The 16,466-nt window shown below is 51.9% G+C and overlaps 1 protein-coding gene across 1 annotated transcript; it reads right to left on the bottom strand.

Annotated features, from left to right (window-relative positions):
* Positions 1 to 308: 308 nt before the first annotated feature.
* Positions 309 to 12,254, bottom strand: CIMAP2 (ciliary microtubule associated protein 2). Its single transcript, XM_090271636.1, is given in 10 exon segments — positions 309 to 494; positions 1,978 to 2,094; positions 3,143 to 3,310; positions 4,336 to 4,340; positions 4,924 to 5,062; positions 5,197 to 5,334; positions 9,789 to 9,911; positions 10,069 to 10,233; positions 10,695 to 10,782; positions 12,205 to 12,254. Coding segments are annotated over 10 exon segments (1,134 nt in total). The 3' UTR covers positions 309 to 353.
* Between the last annotated feature and the right edge of the window lie 4,212 nt (positions 12,255 to 16,466).

Here is a 16,466-nt window from a genome sequence, read left to right as displayed (position 1 = left end):
AGACTTCTCAACAACCACACTTGAAACTCTAAGGCAGGGGGAGCAAAGCCTTCAAAATTCCAAAGGATAATCATCTCCAACCTAAAATTTTATTTCTAACCAAACTGTTGATCAGTTGCACAGATGAGAAAAAAAATTTTTTTCAGAGAGGTTACGTGACATGCCCCGCCTCACACAGCCAGGAAGAGGCAGAGCCGGGATCTGAACTCTCTCAGCTGCCACAGCTGTTTGGCTGGCACCAGAGGCAGCTGCTGTGTTCCCATGGGAACCAAGCACAAGGTGGGGGAGGACCCCACCCACCCCAGAATGAGCCCTTCTGTGCCCTGGCCCCTCTGCTGAACCCTGAGTGGCACTCACTGCATGAACCTGTCCCAAGCCTGGTCATCGGAAGGGTAGCACTTGCATACTCCCAAGAACAGGGACCGATATCGCTGCCGTTGGTCCTTTACCTCCATCGGCCAGGTGTTGAAGTAGCGGCCCACGCCCACGGGGTTCTGCACCAGGGAGATGAGGCAGGATGTTAGCAAGCTGGACACCTGGCCTGGAGACTTGATCTCAGGTCTCCTCCCCTCCCCCAGGCTCTTCTCCATCTGTTATGGATCCCACAGAGCAGGACCTTATTTGGAAATAGTGTAGTTGCAGATGCAATTAGTTAAGATGAAGTTGTACTGGAGTAGTGTGGGCTCTTAATCCAATGTGGCTGGTGTCCTTGTACAAGAGGAGCCGGGGAGAAGACAGCCGTACAACATGGAGGCAAACACTGGAGGGATGCATTTACAAGCCAAGGAATTCCCAGGATTGCCGGCCACCACAGCTAGGAAGAGGCCAGGCAGGATTTTCCCCAGCAGCTTTCAAAGGAAGCACAGCCCTACCCACACCTGGATTTCAGACTTCCGGCCTCCAAAACCATGAGAAGACCAATTCCTGCTGTCTTAAACCACCTAGTTGGTAGCATTTGGTTATGGCAGCCCTAGGAAATTCATATACCATCCCACCGAGACACCTGGGTTGGTTGCAGATACAAGAAGTACCAACAGAGGTTCAGAGAGGACATGCCACCTGCCCGGGGTGACTAGTGAGGGCAGAAGAGTGTCAGGCCAGGGACCTGGCCATCTGCAGAGAAGCAGTACCAAGGGTGAGCTGGGAGATGTTAGGAAGCAAACGCCAGTCCCCTGGGAAGCTGAGCTTGCTGCCAACAAGGGGAAAGGCTTGCCACATTGGGGAGCAGGCTCCCGGCCAGGGGTGCAGGCCCAGGGCTTCCTGCCCTGGGGGCAGGGAGAGCTCAGCCTCTGGGACTGGGACCCCACTTCAGCCCCTCCCACTTTGGCCAGGCCTGGGGCAGCAGTACAGTCATTTTTCTCTTTTCCAAATAGGAGATGCCGGCTGGAGGTGAGAAAAGGAAGGATTTGGGGAACTGACCGGCTGGTCCTTGTGAGAATCAGGTTGGGCAGGGGTAAGGGCAGGCTGTGGGCACGGAACCAAGCCACCACTCCGGGAGCAGAGGAGGTGGGGAGGGGGTGGCCTGCTGCTCTCCTCAGAGCGGGGAGCTAGGGGTGGGGGTGGGGTGGGGATGGGGTGGTGGTAGCATAATGAGAAGGCAAATAAGTTACAAACAAGGCGTTCCCCGGAGAGGCCTTAAGAGTGGACAGCTGTTCAAAACCAGGCAGGACAAGGGGAGATTACATCACACACGTGGAGTTGGCTGCCCCTGGGGAGGGGAAGAGAGGGAAGGGGAAGGGAACACAAGGGGTCCTTGCTCAACCAGGGACGAGAAATGGGCCAACTCCACCAGCTGCACCTGAGGCCTCAAGACAAATGCAAAGAGAGTGAAGGGAGACTTCCCCTGGAAAAAGAAGAGAATGAGAAGGTTCTGGGTGATGTCCCTTAGCACAGTGGGAATCTGGCTCATTCAGAGCATCAGTTCCCAGGCACTAGGAGGGTTAGGGGCTGCTCATCACCCCATAGAGACCCACTCACCCAGCTTCCCAGGACCATCTGGTTGGCCCTTACATCTGTCCGCGTGGAGGACAGCAGGAATGGTGGCTGGTTGATGTTTCTGTGTTCCTTCTCTGGAGGAAGCCACATACTGGGACCCTAGCGGTAAGGAATGAAGCCTAGAAACTAGGAGCTCTGGCAGCCATCAGCCTGGGACCGGGGCAGGTGAATGCTCCCTGACAGCCCTGGGCCTTGACCCAAGGACAGTGGTAGGTACCCACCACCTCCTACCTCCCTGGGAGCCTACCTTCCAGGGCTGAAGAACCCTATGGTGCCTCTATGATCCATGCCACCCATGCTAACCCCCAGCCACTAGCCTGACACTTCTTTCCAGGTTCCCAAGGGCCATCCAGGCCTAGCAGAGTTCAGAGAGATGTCCAGACCCCAGCCCGGGGAGCAGAAGCCACTCAGCCTTGGAACTAGATGAGCTGGGTTCCGATCTGCTCCTTCTTGCCCTGGCTGGGGGACTCTGGGCAAATGCTTCCTACCTCTGGGGCTAGTTTGCTCTTTGTGAAATGCAAATGGTAATCTCTCCCTGGGGCGAAGTGCTGGAAGGTGCCTGGCACAGAGCTAGCATTCAGGAAATGTTGGTACCCTTTTTCCTTCCACAGACCCCACTCCTTCCCAAGCCCTTAGCCATTCTCTTAAAGGGAGCAGACCCTGCGGCAGGTGGGAGGGCAGTGCCCAGCGACTGTCAGGGGCCTACTCAATTGACAGGCTACTGCCCCTGCAGAGAGGAGCCCAAGACTCCCTTAGCCAGAACAGGTGTGCAGCTCTTGGGTGGGGTAGAGCCCTTATTCACACTCTGTCCCACCCTAGTGTCCCTCCTTGTTTTCTGAGGGACAGGGTAGAGATCAATGCTAGCCAGGCACTTTGGGGTACCAGGCTCCACGCTATGGGCTCCAGTTCTTAACCTCATTTAATCCTCCCTGCCACCTGGTTATGCTCCTGGTTAGATCAAGCGTGCAAACCAAGGCTCAGAGAGTGAACAGGACTCACCCAGCATGACCAGCAAGTGCAAGACAGGCAACCAGGTGGGTCTGACATCAAGGCTGAGCTTTCCCCCTGAAACATCCACCCCACTCCACTCCAGCTCTACAGGAGAGCCACCCTCCAAGAAAGGAAGGAAGACAGGCCCTAGGGGAACATTGACTAGTGTTCCGGGACACTGGCTGAGGGTGGACCAGTAAATCCTCTCTGTAGGGGTTGACGGGTTGCGGGAAAGTCTTGAAAACACCCCACGCTTCTTATTGTGACGTGACTTAAGTTCTTCCACGAAGTTCTTGAAACCAATCAGTTCCCTGGGCGTTTTTTTCTGAGAAACAGAGCAGGGGAAAAGGGTATCTGTGTTCCAGGACAATCAATGGTCCCCTTTCTGGACCTTTACCAGCAATCGGAGAAAAGCAGGTGGCCACACAATGCGGCATTGCTCCCACCCTGCCTGAGGACATGCTGCAGCCAGGCCAGGCCACCCTGGGCAGACAAGAAGCAGCCCCCAGACTGGGGAGAGGTTAGTCTGGCAGAGTCTCTAGTGCACCCCCCACTCCCCACTCCCACCCCCACCCCCACCTACGTGCCACACCCTGCAGCCCAGCTCCAGTTTACCCATTCCTTCTTTCTTTAACTCATCTGATGAGCATTTACTGAGTCAGGCACAGTTCTAGGCAGGAGCGGCGGCAGTCCAAATATTTTAAAAAGTGTGATGGGGGAACACAGAGGACTTTTAGGGCAGTGAAACTACCCTGTGTGATACTATAATGGGGGGTACATCTGTCCAAACCCACGGAATGCATGTGAACTATGGACTTTGGGTGATGGTGTATCGATGTAGCTTCATCGATTGTAACAAATGTACCAGTCTGGGGCGAGATGTTGACTGTGGAGAAGGCGGTGCATGTATAGGGGACAGAGTGTACGCGGGAACTCTACTTTCTGCTCAATTTGCCACGAACCTAAACTGAAAGTAAAGTCTGTTAGTTTTTAGATAACAAAAAATACGATATGGCCTGGGTACTCCATGCAGAATGGGCATTGACTCCCGGGCCTGAGGAGAGCCCCAACTTCCTGCCATGCTGGGCAGGAGCACCTCATAGCTGGTTAGGGAAAGGCCCACGTGATCTGGCACTAGGTCAGGGGCTCACTTCAGTGGCTGTTAACCAACTGGCCCAAAAGTGTTTAACATTTCACCAGCTGCACCCTCTTCCTAGCGCTCCTGAAGCCCTTTACCATAGCACTCACCACCTGCTAACACTACATTGTGTTTCACTCATGACTGTGTTTCTATTTCCATCACAATATAAACACCAAAGGGGCAAGTTTCCCCTGCACCTAGACTAATACCTGCCCTAAACGTACACACTGAGTGCATGCATAGTGGAGAAAAAAACAGGTAATTATACAAATACTTAAGTCCAGTTGCTATGAGCATGAAGAAGGCAAAGTGCAGGGTGCTACAGATCACCCAACAGGGACTTCACGGGTGCAGGAAAGGGAGGATCGAGATAAAATTCTTCCTGTTTCCCCTCCTGGCCCTCCAGTTCTCTGCCTTGTTAACGTATGCCACTAGCCCAGCCAGCTTAGCTGGGTCTGTGTTGCCAGGAAGTGTGTCCCAAACAGTAGGACTCCCAGACCTGAGGCGTCAAGGTCCCTACGGGCTTTGTAGCCAGTCTCCCATCCATCCAGTCCTGGCACTGTGGCCATCTCACGCCAGTGCAGAGGAGTGAGACCGGGCAGCGACGTCAGACAGATGTGCTAGAGTTCAAGTCCCAGCACCGCGCCTTACCAGAGGTGGGGCCAGCCCCAGTTTCCTCCTCTAACACTGTGAAGGGGACACGAGCAGGATGTGAGAAGAGCACGGCACACAGGGCGGTGCTCGTGGTGGAGGTAAAGCCTGTTATCTTGCTGGGGAAAGCGCCCCCCACTCCCCACCTGGGTAATGTCCATAAGGTTGGGGCTTGCTTCAATCCCCAGAGAAAGTATCATAGGGGTCGCGGGTGCCCGTGGATCGTTCCAAGTGTGCCTCTATGCCGCTTTTGAAGGAGTAGGTGCATGGTGCCAGACCGCTGCCCTAGAACAGAGCACAGATGCCAGTCCCTGCAGGCCCATCGCCCCCTCAGGGTCTCCAGTTCCCCATCTGCTCCAGGCATCTGCCCCCAAAACTGTGCATGAAGGCGGCCAGGCCTGGTCAGGGTAGGGGGATACCTGATGAGCCACGGGGGGCGGCTTGTTGGTCATCCTGCACAAAAGGCCCTCGGAATGAGACCGGTCCCAGGCCTTCTCCTCCAGCTTTGTGTATGGGCTGCCCTTCTCTCCATAGTTTCCAGGGCCTGGATAGTAGTTCTGTGGGGGGAGAAAGGACATGAAGGCTATCAGTCCCACTTCTCGTGCTAAGTGCACCTGAGGAAGAGCTGCCCCCAAGAGGGGAGCGGGATTTTCAGGGATCCTAGGAGTCAACCACCTCCCTACACACAGCACTGTTGTTCTGTGAGCCTCCACCACTGATCAGACCTTCAGTTCCAAGTTCAGGCTCTTCATCAGGGCCCTGCCACCTTGTCAACTTGTCTTTTACTGCTCCTTTCCCACATCCCCACTTCAGCCTAAGTGGGTCCTTGCTGGTCCCCAAACACGTGCCATTCTGCCAACCTCCTTGCCTTTGCTTACTTATGCTGTTCTACTGCCACCCAAAATGTCCTTCCTGCTTTCTTTGCCTTGGAAGAGTCTCCTAATCCTACAGAGCCAGCTCAAATGTCTTCTCTCCTGGGAATGAAGCCTTCCTTCACCTGTCACCTCAGACAGCTGCTTGCTTTGGTGGCCTTGGAAATGCCATCCATTACACCCATGTCATAGGGCTGCACTTGCATGAATGGGTTTCACACTGTGCTGTGAACATTGCCGTGATTTGGAAGGATCCGGAGTCCTGGGTTCAAATCCTAACTCTGCTGCTTCCTAGCTGAGTGACGTTAAGCAGACCATTTAATCCTTCTGAGCCTCATGGTACACCTTTGTAACATCGGATAGTAATACTTTCTTCCAGGGTAATGAGGAAGAAATTTTTAAATGTCTATAAAGCCTCTTGCACAATGCCCAGCCCATAGTGGGCACTGACATAGGATAAGTCAGAGTGGGGTGGCTGTCTTGGAGAGGGCAGGAGGAGGTAAGAGAGGCTGACAATTATGACTGTAGGGCTGGAATGCCCATCTGGAACCTTGAGTGCCAAGATCAGAAATATGTGCTTTGTAGGCGGAGTGAGCAGAGCCACGCTGCAGCGTAGGTGGGTGGGTGAGTGGGGGTCCTTGGGCAGAGAACCAGCAGGAGTTTTGTTGCTGCTCTGCATCTTTTAGTCACCAGGGGTCGCTGCCGCTCCACGATCGCTCAGCCCTGCCCACTTTGGCTCCTCCAGGGGAAAGAAGCCCGGAATCAGGCGGGGCGGCGGGGACCAGGGGCTCTGATGGCGGAGTCAGGCCGCTGCGGGTATTCGACTTGTTCGCCCTCAGAGGAACACGTTGCCCGCTTCCAGGGTTCAGAGTCTCTAATGTGTTCAAGAGAGAAGCCCCAAGATAGGAAGCTGGGCCCCTGCCTCATATGTTAGGTGTTTCACGAGCCTAATATCTTGGTCCCGGAGACAACCCGATGAGATCAAATCAGTGCGATCCTCAATTAACAGATGGGGAGACCGAGTCTCAGAAAGGCAATCCTTGTGTTCAAGGTCCCACCTCCGGGAAGGGGCAGCGCAGGGTCTCAGCTCCAAAATCCACGCTCTTTCTGAGCCTCTGTTTGCCAGGCACCATGTACGCACTGGGGTAGGAGCGCGGTAAGCACCACAATGCTGGGGGCGCGGGGGGTGGGGTGGGCATCAAAAGTGACAAGGGGTAAGAGTACCCTCTGCTCCTGGAGCCAGTGCTGGGCACTCTGTCGGCAGAGCCTCGCCCTTCCTTCACACTTCCAGGCCCAGAGGTGTGGTAGCACACTTGGGCTGATGTGAAAGCCCATGACTGTAAACAGAATGGTATTTTGTCAGAGCTTTGGGGACCCAAGCAGGAGGAGTGATTAATTCTGGGGGAGAGAGGTGTGTAGGAATAGAGAAAGTGGCGCTTATAAGATTTTTTTAGCTGGACCTTGAAGAATGAGAAGGATCCCAGAAGACAGGGGTGGGGAAGGGGGCAGCTCCCCTAGGTAGGGGGGCAAAGGCAGGGAGGCTGTGGGTGCCCACTTTGAAGTGAGTTGGGAGAGGAATGCCAGGAAGAGGGTGGGAAGAGGGGGAGAAGAGGGTGGGAAGAGGGTGGGAAGGGCCCTAGAGGCCACATGGAGGCTCCTTAAGACATGATTCGGAGGTGTGAGGGTGCTTAGGAAGGGGCTGGCAATGTAGGAGACCAGCGAATCCATCAGGAGGCCACCCTTGGGTGGGGGTGGGCCAGTCGTCTGGGCTAGGGCAGAGGCAGCAGGGATGGGAGGACGAGGGAGGGGGAGAGGGAGGAGGAGGAGGAGAGGAGGAGGCTTGAGAACACAGACCCAGTGACTGCAGGGCAACAGGTGTGCTGGGTTTCTGGCTCTGGCAGCTAGGTGGAGCCATTTCCTGGAAGAACAGGCCTAGGGGAGACATTGACCTGTGATGGATGGGAGCTGCAAACTTTGAGGTGCCTGAGGGGCGCTGGGGTGGGGATCTAGAACTATCTGCATGGAACCTGGCTGGGTGAAAGAAATTTCCCCAAAGTACAGGGGGGTGGCTGGGGAAAAGGAGCCATGGCCATGGAGGGAGGCTGGCAGAGGAACTTCAGGGTTGCAGAGCCCAGTGTCCCCAAAGCCGAGAGAGGGGAGAGTGCAGTGACAGGGTGGGGGTGGCAGCACCCAGTGCCAGTGGGGGAATGGGGTTCAGAAACCAGAGAAGGCATTGCCTTGGCAGGGTTTGACAGCCCCATCCTCCTGAGGAGAGGCATCATGGGACCCCAAAGTAGGCACCCACAGCTTTGGCAGGTGATGCTTATAGAACTGCAGTGGTTGGGGGTGAGGGGGGGACACACAAGTAGGGACCAGAGACCAGAAGAGACTCTCAGGGTCCCAGTCCAGGTCTCACAGCAAGACAATGACTGAGAAAAGCAGGCCTTGGACATGAGCTCCCCACACACGGCCTTCACGCACCAGGGCCGTGATACCTCCTTGAACTCACTGTCCAGGGCTGGGCCTGGGAGAGCGACTCAGAAATCCCGCAGGGCCTGGCCAAGGTTATGCAGGAGCAGATTGGGGGACCACGGGGGAGAAGAGACAGCTGGAACAGAGGGACCCACCATGGCACGGTCACCCTGCTCAGCCATCACTCACAGATGCCCTAGAGCTGGGGGTTGGGGACACAAGAAGGAAACACACAGTATCAGATATGTTCCCCCAACTCCTCTGCCCTCTGCTGGGCTGGGCTCTGCTATTAGACCCTGCCCTCCACAGTTAGTTAAGGAACAAAATCCAAGTGAGCTGAGCCTATGGGTCTGGTGCAGTGGTTAGGCATGAACACCTGCATTCAAATCCTGCTTCCATCCCTTAGTAGCTCTGTGACCCTGGACAGTAAACAAAACCCTCTGTACTCCAGTTACCTATTATAGAAGGTGAAGATAATGGTAGGCCTTCTTCATAGGGTCATTGTGAGGATTAAATTAATTAGTACACTGAAGTCCTTAGAACAGTGCCTGGCTTGAGGTAAGTGCTGTTAAGTGTCAGCTATTACTACTTCAGATTGGAAGGTAATGACTCATTTTTAAATGCCTGCAGGCATCCTCTCTCCCCAAGTTGCAGGTACAGCATCTGAACCTGAAGATGCAGGTGCTTGTCCATTGAAAAAGGCAAGAAGTAATTTCCAGGCCTCGGAGAAGGCTTCCCAGGGGCGAAGTGTGGGGGAAAGGGCCTGGATGTGGGGTTGGACGTTCCTCACCTGCAGCTGTGCAGCCTGGGGCAAGCTGCTTATCTTCTCTGAGCCTCCAGGGCCTGATCAGGAGTGAATGTGAAAAGTGAGAATGTTGTGGAATACCTGGCACTCAGAAGGCGTGCCTGTGTATAGTCCACAGGTACTGACTGTGTGCCTACTATGTGCCAGCCACAGCTAGGGCCTAGGAATTCTGCAGTAACTAGCCCACTCTCTCCGGCCACACTGGCCTTCTGCCTGCTGGTCTAACTCAGGGCCTTAGTCTTTGCTGTTCCTGCTTCCCCAGCATGGTCTCTCACAGACACCGGGAATCTCAAATTGTTCAGGTCCTGCAGGTTTTGCTCAGACATCACCTCTTACCAGAGGCCATCCCTGACCACCCTATAAATTGTACCTCTATCACTCTGCCCCTTCCTTCCCTGTCTCAAGTTTCTTCATAAGCCTGATAATACATGACTTACTTCTTTATACTATTGTGTCTAGCACTAGGGTGCCAATTCCAGGACAGCAGGAACCTTGTCTTCCTCACCAAAGGAGCAACAACAGTGCATGGCACATAGTGGGTACTCTATCGTTATTTGCTGGATGGATATAAAGATGAATGAGTTTGTTGAGCACCTAATGTATGCCAGGCTCTCTGCTGGAGACTCAGAAATGAACCACACCTGTCCCTGCCAGCAGAAAAGTTCCAGTCTAGTCGGGGGACAGCCGCAGGGATATACAACAGCCAGGGGGGACGCTAAGGGCTGTGGGGACCCAAAGGAGAGCCCGGCCAAGCCTGGGGAGGAGATGGGATGAGAGGGGCGCTTCCAGCACCACCCAAGCTGCATGCTCTGAAAACAGCAGAGGGTGGAAGGGCTCCCGCTCCTGATAGGAGAGCACCTACCCCGATGGGGCCTCGGAAGCGAACCTCCCCAGAGCTGAGCAGCCCCCCGGTGCTGCACGGTTTCTGTTGCAGTTGTTCTAAGAAGTCTTTGAAGTTGTAGGAGCCAGGCCCCAGCTTTTCCTTCTGTTCCAAGAGAAGAGAGATGAAAACCTTCAACTCGGGGATGTCCACACAGGAAGGAGTCCAGGGCATGCTGGTGCTCCTTAAAGGATGAGCTCTACCTGGACCTGGGAGGATGCTGACGCCCACCCTTGGAGGGGTACGGCCTAGGGACCTTCACCTGCAGCTGCTTTTCTCTTATGATGGTCTGGTACTGGAAGTGGGGCAGCTGGGGCAGCCGCATGGCTTCCTGGGCCTTGGCCCAGCCTGTGCCCACCTCCTTCTTCAGCTTTTTCTTGCTGAAGCAGGTCTCCTTGCTGCCATAGGTCCCAGGTCCTATGTAGGACTGAGTCAGAGCACAGTCAGAGCTAAGACAGCCACACACACTCAGTCCACCCACAGAGCAAGCTCTCACAAAGCTGCCACCCTGACCTGGGGATGACCTACTTCTCTGTGGCTCCACCCCAGCATCGAGCCCGGCGCCAAGCAGCATGGTACTCAAGGTGCCATCATGAATTCCTCTGTCATTGGCCCCCTCACACTTCAGGGAAGAGTAGTAACTCATTCAAGAGCCCACAGCCAGTCAGTGCAAGAGATGGGAACAGAACCCAGGTCTCTGTGGCTCCACCCATGCTGTTTCCACTACGGTCCTGCCCTGGCTCTGAACCCAGCCCTGGGCTGAGTACTGAGGGCAGGGAGAGGTGTAGGACATATCCCTGACACCGCTCAGCTCTTCCTGTATGGTCGGGGACTCAGAGGGCAGAGGCCGGACCACGTGGGAGAGTCAGCGCAGCTGGGCAAACTCACCACGTCCACGGAATAAAGCCTGGAGTATGGGGCCTCCGTGAAGGTGCTCATCTTCTTCCGGTTGGGGTAAACAGCAGAGACATCAAACCTGGGGAATGACAAAGGCCCAGTGAGAGCCCAGTGCCTGGCAGCCAGCCCTGGCATGAGCAGTTCTAGGGGGTAAGAAAGGTGACTTCAGAGCTTGCCCATGTAGGATGAGCAGAACCACCCCCACCTCGGGGTCTTCATCCTTCCTGGTTACCTCTCCCTGGACACCACCCTTGCCTGGTCCCCTCCCCGCTGCTGGGAGCCTTTACTCAAAAGTCATTTTCTCAGTGCAACCCCCAGCCCACCCTCTAGCACTTACCAGATCCTCTTCCCAGTTTTCTTTTTCTTCATAACCCTTGTCACTACCCAACATTTTATATATTTTTCTTTTTTGTTTATTATCCATTCGAAACTCCCAGCCTGGCAAGAATGCAAACCCTGAGTACAAGGTTTTGTTAACTGCTGTATCTCCAGATGCTACAACTGTCCCGATACATAGTAGGTGATATATGAGAGGGGACCCCCACACCCCCAAAAAACTGGAATTATCTTCTGGAGAGCGGCCCCTTGTAGTACAGGCTTCCCCACTAGGTGAGTGTTCTAGGAACCCATCTGTATCACTGTACCAGCTGGCATTGTCGTGAGAGGCTGCATTCAGATTAGGTGAAATTTTTTTGAAGACTCTTTGAACACATTTGCCCATTTCATGATGGGTGATTTACAAGCTCACCTGCCACACCTCACTGAGTATTCAGCAGTTTTTGACCAAACATGGCACAACCCTGGTGCCCCACCCTCCCTATTCACCCAATCTGTCCCCAAGTGACTTTTTTGTTTGTTTGTTTCCCCAATGAAAAAGTCCTTGAAGGGGAAAGTTTTACCCTTCAAGGGAGAGGTGAAACAAAAAATGGCAGAAGTGTTAAATGGCATCTTAATCGATGACTTTAAAACTGTTTTGAGCAGTGGAAAAACATCTCGATATGTGTATTGCATCAAAAGGAGAGTACTTTAAAGGTGACTGAAGTTTAAATATGTAAGAATAAATACACAATATTTTATAAATAAATTCTGTTTTTGGGGGGGTCATATATATATCACACCGATATCACCTATATCATCCATATATATATTATATGTAAATAAAATAGGTGGTGTGTATATGTATATATAATAGATGATATGTATACATATATACACTTCAACATCATATGTACGTATGAATAAAGAAAGACATCCACCACTTTTAGGCTGACCGACTTGCTATGAGCCAGACCACTTGGCCTCTCTAAGTCTGGCACCTTGTACGTACTTTTGAGATGGTTTTAAATAACTTAATAAGGGTGATAAATGGACTTCTGGGCAGGGACGTACAGCAGATATGAGGCGGGAAATCCAGCCCCCCTCCTACAACTCCCTCCTCCCCCAGGCTTCAGCCCTGCTTCAGGGGCCCTCTCTCTCCCTTGGCCAGGCAGCCTAGCCCCACCTGTGGCTCTGTGCCCCGAAGGGAATCCCAGTGAGCCACTTCACGGCCATGGCGCTCGCTGGCCCGTCCCCAGCAACGAGGTCCTTCCCTCCTTGCAGGACTCCTGCGGCAGCGGCAGCGGCAGCGGCGGGACTGCTCCGCCCAGCTGGTCGCTGGTCCTTCTGGCCGCTGCCACAGCAAGGGGGCCCTTGAGATTTGTGATTCGCCAGAGAACTGTGGCTGCGTCTCTGCCAACGTGGCTCCCTGCCCCGGCCTGCCCATCCGTGCTGTCGTCTCCTTTTTTTTCTTTTCTTTTTCCTCTTCTTTTTTCTTTTCTTTTCTCTTCTCTTCTTTTCTTTTCTAGTCTTTTCTTTCCTTTCCTCCTCTCTCATTCTCTTTCTCCCTTCTCCCTTCCTTCCTTCCTTTTTAAAATATTTTATTTATTTTTTAGAGAGAGGGAGAGAAACATCGATGTGTGAGAGAACACATCGGTTGCCTCTCTCGCCCCTAACCCGGGCATTCCACTGAGACCCACGGAAGGCCCAACTTGGGAAAAGAGGGCCCCTGGTCCCTTCTCCCCTTTGGGGAGAGAAGAAGAACCAGAGGGGAAAGCATGACTAAGGCTGCAGAGAGGGAGGGAAGGATTGCAAGGATGGAGTCAGGACATTCTTCAAAGAAACATGCTCACTTCACTCTGCAGAGGATGTATGGGGTGCGTTGGACCCACATGAGGTCCCAGTCCTTAGTCTAATGGGGAAAACAATGATCACAATGTGTGGCCAGTCCTATGAGAGAGGAAGGTCAGTAACCCAGTTTGTGAGGGAGTAGATCAGGGAAGGCTTCCTGGAGGAGGAGAATTCCAAACTCATCATTGAAATGTATGTATGACCTCCTTAGTAAAGAAAACAGTTGAGAGTATATGCTCTCCTCTCTCCTCTTCCTTTATCTGGCATGGCAGAGAGCCACACCTCATTTGTGATGACAAGAGTTAAGTCAGAAATAGGACTTCCTTTGCATCCAGCCTGTGGTGGAACTGGACTACTGGGACAGTGGGTCTCCTTTCAGGCTCCACCCAATGCCCTTCTGACATCCAGTATAGCATATTTTTAAAAGATTTTATTTAATTTTTTTCAGAGAGAGGGGAATGGAGGGGAAAAGAGGAGAGAAAGATGGATGTACATCAATCGGTTTCTTCTTGCATGCTCCCAGCTGGGGACCAGGCCACAACCCAGGTATGTGCCCTGACCGGGAATCTAACTGATGACCTTTCGGTTTGCAGGCTGGTGATCAATCCACTGAGCCATACCAGTCAGGGCCAGTATAGCATTTAAATAGGAAGTTAGGGCCCCAGCATAGCCGTGAAGCTCAGACACCAGGTCAGGCAGGCCCATGGCCATGGCTGGCAGAGTGTCCACCCTGCACTGCTGAGCTGAACACACACAGAACATATAGCTGGGTTATCCAAGCATGGACTCCCCCCCTTCCCAACTGGCTACCTTGGGCAAGCACTTCCTTCTCTGATTCTCGGCTTTCTTACCCATGAAATAAAGCTAATTATCTCTGTCTCCAGATTGCTGTGAGGGTTAAATGAGCTAATTTAGGTATTCTCCTGGTATGTAGCAGAAGTTCAGTTAGAGGTTATTACCTGCCCTGAGAAGGGACCTTCAGAAGGTCCAGACCAGACACTGTCTCATTCACTCCTGGTGCAATGCCTGGCATGTAGTAAATGCTCAGTAAATATCTGTTGAATGACAAGTGAACAAATAAATGAATCTAGTCCAGCTTCCTAAGAGTGCATAAATCCTCAGACTCATGTTTGAATCCTGGCCCTGCTGCTTCCTATCTGGTGACTTTGGGCAAGTTACCATGGCCAAGGTTCAGTTTCCTCATCTGTGACATGAACATATGACTGCAGCCTCCTGCAGGAGCTGTTTTTGTGTGTTAGTGAGGTGTGGCTGGGTACACTACCAAGTCCATGCATGGGGGCGACCTTGGGACCAGCCCTGGGCCTGTTCAGCTACTCTCACCTGTGTTCCAGACCTGCCTGGGGCTGCTTCTATCCCAGCCTGAGCCTCCTGGTCGTAGGACTCATGGAGGAGGGACCACAGGATATAGGCCAAGGTCCACTAGGTTGGGAGTCCTGGCTGCCAGAGACCAGAGAAGGCCAGGATGAGTCAGCTGTGCAGCATGGCAGCATGTCCTACTTAGCGCACAGCCTCCCCATCACAGAAACTCACCTTTCTCTCTTGTAGGGAGCGCTGCCACCCTCCTCCTACCGCCATTGCACGGAAGAGGAAAGTGAGGCTCAGACAGGGAAAGCAACTTGCCCTGGTCACATCTAGTGAGGTGCAGGATCATACAGTGGACATGAAACTCTTAACTAGAGTTGGGAGGTCCCTGGCTGCAAGAGTTTCTAACTCTTTTCTCCCTCTGTCTCCCTCCCTTCTCCTCTCTCTACAAATACATACATAGAATCTTAAAAAAGAGAAAAAAAGCCCTGACTGGTGTGGCTCTGTGGATTGGGCATCATCTTGCAAAGCAAAAGGTCACTGGTTCGATTTCCAGTTGCAGCACGTGCTTGGGTTGCAGGCCCGGTCCCTGGCTGGGGGTGTGCGAGAGGCAACCAATTGATGTTTCTCTCCCTCTTTTCTCCCTCCTCTCTCCTCTCTCTAAATATTAATAAAATCTTTTTTTTTTTTTTAAAGTTTCTAACTCACCCAGATTCTGGAGCCATTTGTTATGTCAGTTGAGTCAAGTCAAGCTTTTCAGCCAGGACTCAGGCTTCTGTGATGGGCCTGTGGCCACTGCTTCAGTCCTCATCCCCTGTCACCTCCTCTCCACACTCTGTATGCTTTAACCATATGGGCTGCTCTGTCCCTAGACATACCCTGCACTGCAAACCTCTAGCCTTTTCAGGTGCCTTTCCTGCTGTTGAAGTGCAACTCCCTATTCAACTCCTACTCATCTTCTCAGAGTCAGATCAAGAGCCATGATAAAAAGCACACAAGGGAAAACAGAAAAAATAACAAGTGTTGGCAAGGATGTAGAGAGATTGGAATGTTTGTGCATTGTTGGTGGGAATGTAAAATGGTGCAGCTCCTATGGAAAACAGTATAGCGGTTCTTCAAAAAATTAAACATAGAATCACCACATGACCAAGCAAGTTCACTTCTGGGTATATTTTCAAAAGAATTGAAAGCAGGGTCTCAGATAGATATTTGTATATCCATGTTCATAGTGGCATTGTTCCCAATAGTCAAGTGGTGGAAGCCACCCTCTTGGAGTGAATGGATGAATAGATAAAATGTGTAATATACATACAATGAAATATTCAGCCTTAAAAAGGAAAGAAATTCTGACATGTGCTATAATGTGGGTGAACATTGATGACATTATTCTGAGTGAAATAAGCCAGACACAAAAGGGTAAATATCATATTATTCCACTCATTTGAGATAGCTAAAGCAGTAAGTTGAGACAGCAGTTGAATGGTGGTTAGCAGGGGCTAGGGAACGAGGGGAATGGGGAGCTATTGTTTAATGGGCACAGAGTTTCAGTTTGAGAAGATAAAAAACTTCGGGAAATGGATAGTGATGATGATTGCACAACAATGTGAATATACTTAATGCTGCTGAACTGTACACTTAAAAAATGGTTAAAATGGTAAATTTTATGTTATGTTACCACAATAAAAATTTTAAAAAAAGGAACAACCAAACACTCTGGAATCCATTCCTGGGCCTTCTGAGCAGGTCAGAGCCCATGTTTCATCTCACAATCACCAGAAATTTATGGTAACAATTTTTATTAAAAATTATTAAATTGTATACTTTAAAATTACAGGTGAAAAATAGCACCAGAATGTTGTTTTAATTTACTTTTTTATTGTTCAAGTCTATTTTTTGTTCTAAGTTTACTAGTTAGCTCGATTTCCCCTTTTGAAAATGCTCTGTTTTTCAAAAACTTGAAGCAACGGGGTCTCAAGGAGCCCAGCCCCAGTGAAAAGAGGGACAGGAGGGACTCAGAAGTTCAGACTTGCTACAAAAGCCAAGCGCTGGAGGACAAACAGCCCTGGAGCTGGGAGTATAGCCCAGCCTTCTAGAGAGTGGTGAACCCACCCCTTTCAAGGCCACAGGTAGAGTGCAGGAGTGGGAGCTGGCAGCTATTCAGAGTGATACTTACCAAGTTTACCCATGATGCCTACCTGCCCCTGGGTGAGAGGATGTCACCTTCACGTCACAGATGAGGAGAGTCTGAAGTGTGAAATTATGAAGGTCACACTT

Source organism: Furipterus horrens, unplaced genomic scaffold, assembly GCF_987537825.1.
Source record: "Furipterus horrens unplaced genomic scaffold, mFurHor1.1.pri manual_scaffold_3, whole genome shotgun sequence".
NCBI classification, from domain to species: Eukaryota; Metazoa; Chordata; class Mammalia; order Chiroptera; family Furipteridae; genus Furipterus; species Furipterus horrens.
This window is presented reverse-complemented; position numbering and strand designations above follow the sequence as displayed.